The 6092-nt window shown below is 34.8% G+C and overlaps 2 protein-coding genes across 2 annotated transcripts; both read right to left on the bottom strand.

The window, feature by feature from the left end:
* Window positions 1-574: 574 nt before the first annotated feature.
* LOC149519027 (disease resistance protein RPV1-like) lies at window positions 575-1320 on the bottom strand. The gene is made up of 2 exons (XM_089759029.1): window positions 1158-1320; window positions 575-950 (listed from the first exon to the last, which is right to left on the bottom strand). The coding sequence occupies exons 1-2, from the start codon at window positions 1247-1249 to the stop codon at window positions 623-625; spliced, it is 420 nt and encodes a 139-aa protein (XP_089615155.1). The 5' UTR covers window positions 1250-1320; the 3' UTR covers window positions 575-622.
* Window positions 1321-1324: 4 nt separating this feature from the next.
* On the bottom strand, window positions 1325-5059 carry LOC111287776 (TMV resistance protein N-like). The gene is made up of 6 exons (XM_089758902.1): window positions 4437-5059; window positions 3111-4218; window positions 2743-3027; window positions 1735-2622; window positions 1486-1631; window positions 1325-1349 (listed from the first exon to the last, which is right to left on the bottom strand). Exons 1-6 carry the CDS (start codon window positions 4937-4939, stop codon window positions 1325-1327), a joined length of 2955 nt encoding a protein of 984 aa, XP_089615028.1. The 5' UTR covers window positions 4940-5059.
* Window positions 5060-6092: the final 1033 nt, after the last annotated feature.

Genomic DNA, 6092 nt, shown 5'->3' with positions numbered 1-6092 from the left:
AAAATTTAATTTTTTTTATTTTTTATGTTAAGCCCATTTAATAATATTATTAAAATCTATATTTTTTTTCGTTATTTTTTAATTTGATAATTTTTTGAGAAATGAATTCTAACAAATGTATAGACTTCAAATCCGGATTTAGTTTTTTTTCTTTTTCTAAAATTTTTTCTTCCTTTTATTTTTGTTTTTTAATTACATTTTTTTTTTGAAAAAAAAACCAAACAATATGTCAAAGTAGCACTCTATTTCATTTTTCTTTGTCTTTTCGATTTATTTTAATTAGATAACTTAAAAAAATTGATAAATAATTTTTTTTAAAGAAATGTAAATTGAGGTATGCTCAACAAAACAATTGGTTTTAATTCGTCCAAATTCGATAGTTGTAATTTTATTTAAAATTGAATAAATGCTTTTTCCCGAAAATCTAATTTAATGGGCTAACATTCATCTCTTATTGTAACAATAATCCTACTTCCTACACCGAACCGCTTTAAATCCCCAGCCAATGAATTAAATTATGTTGAATCATCCACATCATCAAAAACAATTAAAACTCTCTAGTGACATAGCCTTTCTTGGATCAAATTGATACCTCTGTCAACATTGTGATTACTTTTCAAATTCAGGATGTGAGAAAGGAGTTGTCCTTGTATGCTAGCAAGACCATTAGGTTGCTTAGAGATATCTTTAACATCTGAAAGAAACTGCGTCCATCAAACCTATCACAGAGAGAGTTGTAGACAACTTTTGCTATGATGGTCTTAACTATACCACCCTTTCCATAGATACCCACCATGTGAACTCCATCATCAGATCCCATGCTTAATAACGCCATTACCTTGTCAAACCGGGGTTCTAAAGCAACTGGCTGAGTGGCAATATGCAAGTAAACGCGGTTTACTCTTTTGAGGACATCTTCCACAATCTTTTGGATAAACTTTGATTCATGCCTGCAAAGATAGTGATAAAAGAGCCAAAAAGAAATTAGTTAATTAAATAACCAAAACAACGAACTTGTAAACTTGCAAATGATAGATAAATCCAACATAATGTTGGATCTAAATCCACAAATGATAAAACTTGGACGTCAAATCTCAAAATATTTTTGGAACCATATTGAGATATTCCACATTAGTCTGATCGGGTTATAACTTTACCTGAATTTGGTGAATTGGTAAATGGATACCACATTTCTTGACAAGAATTTTACCATGCGCCTCAACAGAAACTTCAATTTCATCACCTTCATCCACTTTTAGACTCACAAACTCATCGGTTGTCATATAGCTTATCCACGTATGATCTTGACGTATATCTTGGTTTGTCATATAGTTTTTCCAGGTATCATCCTGCCGTATATTAAACTCAACATTAAGAAAAGACCTATCGAAAGTCTCATAGGCCTTGGTTTTATTTTTAAAATGTATGGTAAGAGAATTATAAGTTCTGTCATTATGCTCATCTTTGGTCGAATAGACAACGCACACAATCATAGCTCGAGTTTCACCAGTTGAGAATAAAGGGACACGAAACAATATTGAAGATCCCATTTCTTTATAGTCGAACCAATCTGGCACCTCTCTACCCGGAAAGCAAGCTTCCAAATGCTTAGTCTTGGACCTAAAATTCCCCTGTTTCAATGAAATCCCTGTTATGAATATTAACAATTTAACACACACACACACACACATAGAGAGAGAGAGAGAGAGAGAGAGAGAGAGAGAGAGAGAGGACCTTTGGTACTTCTTCCCACATAAGGTAGTTCCCTTCTGTTGAGAGATGACGAAGATCCCACATGTCCATTGTTTCAAGGCAATTAGTTATTTTGAGGCGCTTAATCTTCGCACCTGCTTTGAATAGGTTTGGGTATCTATTGATTGATGTGCACTGTCGTGCTTCGAAGTAAAGTAAATTTAGAGGAAGCTCTGGAATTGATTGAAGGTTCTCGCAATCATTTAAATACAGTTCAAATAACCTAGGAAGATTGCTAATTCCAACTGGTGGTCTATAAAACTTGTTTCCTTCTAAAATCAATGATTTAAGAAATTGGAAACTCCCAAAATCAATAGAAATGTCATCGTCAGACAAGTTTCGATAACTGAGATCAAGCTTTGTTAATGAGCTTAAATGAGTAAACGTAGCTGGTAGTAATGTGGGAGAACCTGCACTTCTTGGTGAAACCCATCTTGAAAAGGATGGGGACAAAGACTTAGTAGTCAACCCTTCTTTACGTACAGCTAATAATAGCTCTTCAAGGTTCTTCAAAAGTCCCAATGAAATAGGCAATTGCTTAATAGCAGACCCATTAGCAAGAAGCCTTCTCAAAGCTTCCAACTTGCCTAAATGCTCTGGTAACCTGTTAAGTTTCGTGCAACCATTAAGATTCATGGTCTCAAGAGACCTTAGATTGCAAATGCTGTCTGGAAGTTCCCTTAAGTTGTTGCAATCTGCCAAATTCAAGATTACAAGTCTTTCCAGCTGCCCAATGGATTGATGAACCTTAGTCAAACTTGTGCAACCTTCAAATTCTAGTCTTTCTAGGTTTAAGAGTCCAGCAAAATTTGGCGTCTTCACAAGGTAGATTGAATAACTGAGATCTAGTATTTTCAGCTTGTGGATAAACTGTTACAACAAGAAAAAGAGAATAAGTTAGCATGTAATAAAATTAAAAGAGAACATGAAATTGTTACTTGTACTGAAAAGAAAATGAGCGTCATCGTGGTGCAAAGTGATTTTAATTACTTTTGTCTCCTTCCAAACTTTTCTGACATTACTAAATCGCATTTCAAGAGCAACCATGTTGTCTAAATCGAGGTTGGACGGTAAAACTTTTAGAGAACACCTATGCCAACAAAGCCATCTTAGTTCTTTGGAAAACTTTTCATAGCTCCCACTAGTGAAACATACGGAATTGATTTTCAGCAATCTTAAATTGATCATCTTTGCCAATGCTTCGGTATTGCTCACAATGACATCTTCTCTGCAGGCTGATGCATCTAGGCTAAGACCTTCCACAGCTTCAGTTCCCTAAATAAAAAAGAATATCATTCCTTTGATCAGTCACAATACTTATGTACTTATATGTATGAAATGTTCTAGTAAACTTTTACCTTGTGCGTTTTTAGTACGTTCACTACGTCCTCATGAAACCATAGCCTACTGCGTTTTCCAATATGATTTGGTGATTCTTCCCGAACAATCTCTCTTCCCATGTCTCGAAGTAGGTCATGCATTTTTATAAGCGTATGATCACGTTGGTGATCAATTTTTATCAGAGACCTCTCCAAGAGAACATTAACACCGATTACTGGAAAGAAACCGCAGCCATCTAGTATTTTCATGACATATTCTTTATCCATTCCTATAAAGAAACATGCAATATCAAGGAATATGGCTTTCACTTGATCATCTAGTGTATCAAAACTTACCCTAAGCTTCTTCTGAATTCCGTTATGGGGAATGTGTCGCAATTTTTCCACGACACTTTCCCATTCAAGCTGGCTTCTTTTAAATAAATGAGAACCAAGAACTTCAAGAGCTAGGGGAAGCCCTTGAACATGATCCACCACACTCTTGGAAAGTTGGAAGTAACCATCTTTCGGATTAGGCCTCCTAAATGCATGCCAATTGAAAAGCTGGAGAGACTCCTCAGGATTCAATTCTTCAACATTATACCTTTCATCCACCTCTAACTCAGTCAGCAAACGTTCATCTCTTGTTGTAACAATAATCCTACTTCCTACACCGTACCACTTCAGATCCCCAACCAATGAATTCAGTTGTGTTGACTCATCCACATCATCAAGAACAATTAACACTCTCCGGTGACACATCCTTTCCTGGATCAAATTGATTCCTCTGTCAACATTATGAATCCTAATACTTTTCAAATTCAGGATATCAGAAAGGAGTTGTTGATGTATGCTTGCAAGACCATTAGTTTTCTTAGAGATATCTTTAATATCAGAAAGGAAACTGCTTCCATCAAATCCATCACGGGTAGAGTTATAGACAGCTTTTGCTATGGTGGTCTTTCCTATACCACCCATTCCATAGATGCCCACTATGCGAACATGATCAGACCCCATGTTTAATAACTCCATTACCTTTTCAACGCGGGATTCTAAAGCAACTGGGTGAGTGGCAACCTGCAAATAAATGCGGTTTACGTTTTTAAGGACATCTTCCACAATCTTTTGGATAAACTTTGATTCATGCCTGCAAATTTAGATAGTGATGTAAGATCAAAAATAAAAAGAAAGGAAATTGACTGACAAATTTCTCATTATGAGCAAATTTTTTTTTTTCTTTTGACTGCTAATTTGGTTATAGCAAGCAGTAAAGATAATCTATATTGGTTACTAGGGGCAAGATTTGCCCCAACCAATGAATACGGACTCAAATTATGAAACTAAAACAACCCAAATGCAAATTACCCGTTTGCAAAGTTTCGTAGATCCCAACCGGATAAATCTGCTGCTTCTGAAAGAGCTGCCCTCCACCTTTTAATCATCTCCATATCTGCTTCAAAACGTTTTTCGTGTTCAGCAAAAGCTTGTGCATAACTTCCTATCTGTTTTCGAATATCAGATGGATCCACATCGTAGAAGATTGGAATAACAATCTGCCCTATTGTGTTTTTGCACTCAATAATCTTCACAAGCTCATTAAGGCACCACCTGGAATAAGCATAGCCTTTTGAAAAGACCACAATAGAAATTTTTGATTCTTTGATGGCCTTGAGCAGTTCAGAGGAGATGTCTTTTCCTCTTGAAAGTTCATTATCATCTCTGAAGGTGTTCACTCCAGCTCTTATCAAGGCTGCGTAGAGATGATCGGTGAAGTTCGTGCGAGTGTCTTCACCTCTGAAACTTAGGAATACTTCATATTTGGATTTTGGGGTAGAAGAAGATGCTTCAGAAAATTGTATGGAAGCCATGGAAATCAACCTAAGAAACAATAGGGAAAAAAGTTTATGCAAACTTTGGACATCAAATGCAAATTTATGGTATATTGTGGCCAGGGTCGTTGTGAAAAAAATTAATATATTAAATTTATTTTTGTGATTGTTTCAAAACACCAAACGATGTGGTCAAAGAAATTCATTGGGAGAACGGTCAAATTGGAAAAAAGTTTAGCTGATCCAATTTCCGTTACTCAATTTTCCTAGACTTTTCTCCATACAGAAACTTGCCTAAGTTCTTCCATGAAAAACTTCATGGAAGAATTTAAATGAAGTTTTTTATGCAAAATTTTGTTGGATTAAAAGCTTCTAATCCAATCACATCAGTGGAAGCAAAATCAAACACACAAGAAACAATAATTTAACATGATTCGATTCAATTAACCTACATCCACGGATGAGAAACAAGATCCACTAGTTGTAGAGAATTACAAACATACATAAAATCATCAACCTCACTCAACAATTAATACTCATAAGACACTCTCAATCTCCTCTAGTCTTATGAAATATTCTCAACTCAAACAAACATAAACCCAAACTCTTATGCACCCTTTCAATATAACCAAACACATACCCATATGCTCCCATACATCATACCTATGTGGACCCTCTCAGTCTCTTCTAGTCCACTCACAAACAAACATACACACCTCTAAGACGTAGAGCCCCAATACTACTATGGGGTGTATATCTCACAAAACCTTACAACTCTCTTACATCTTTTTCTTATACCTAACACTGTAGAGATTTCACATATTTATATCCATACAAACTTGCCCATTAAGAATCTCTCTCCTCTTAGAATTCTTCTCTTATAAGTTAAACTTGTCTATTAAGAATATCTTTTCTTCTAAAATTCTTCTCTTGCATGTGAAACTTACTTATTAAGAATCTTCTTTCTCTTAGAATTCTTTTTTTACAAGTCTTTTTGTCCATCAAACAATATCTGACAAATCTCAAACAAATCCCAAATAAATCTCTTATGGGATTTGAGTCATTATTCCCAACAAATTTGTTAAGTTTTTTATTAAAAATAATTTAAGAAAAACTTTAATAGAAATATAAATAGATAGATTAATAGAATTTAATAGAAAAATCAATAATATATAAGAAATATTATTAATAA

The sequence above is a fragment of the Durio zibethinus genome, chromosome 4, assembly GCF_047325235.1.
Source record: "Durio zibethinus cultivar Kanyao isolate XHJ-2024 chromosome 4, ASM4732523v1, whole genome shotgun sequence".
Lineage (NCBI taxonomy): Eukaryota > Viridiplantae > Streptophyta > Magnoliopsida > Malvales > Malvaceae > Durio > Durio zibethinus.
The sequence above is the reverse complement of the archived record's forward strand: the minus strand, read 5'-3'. Positions and strand labels throughout refer to the sequence as shown.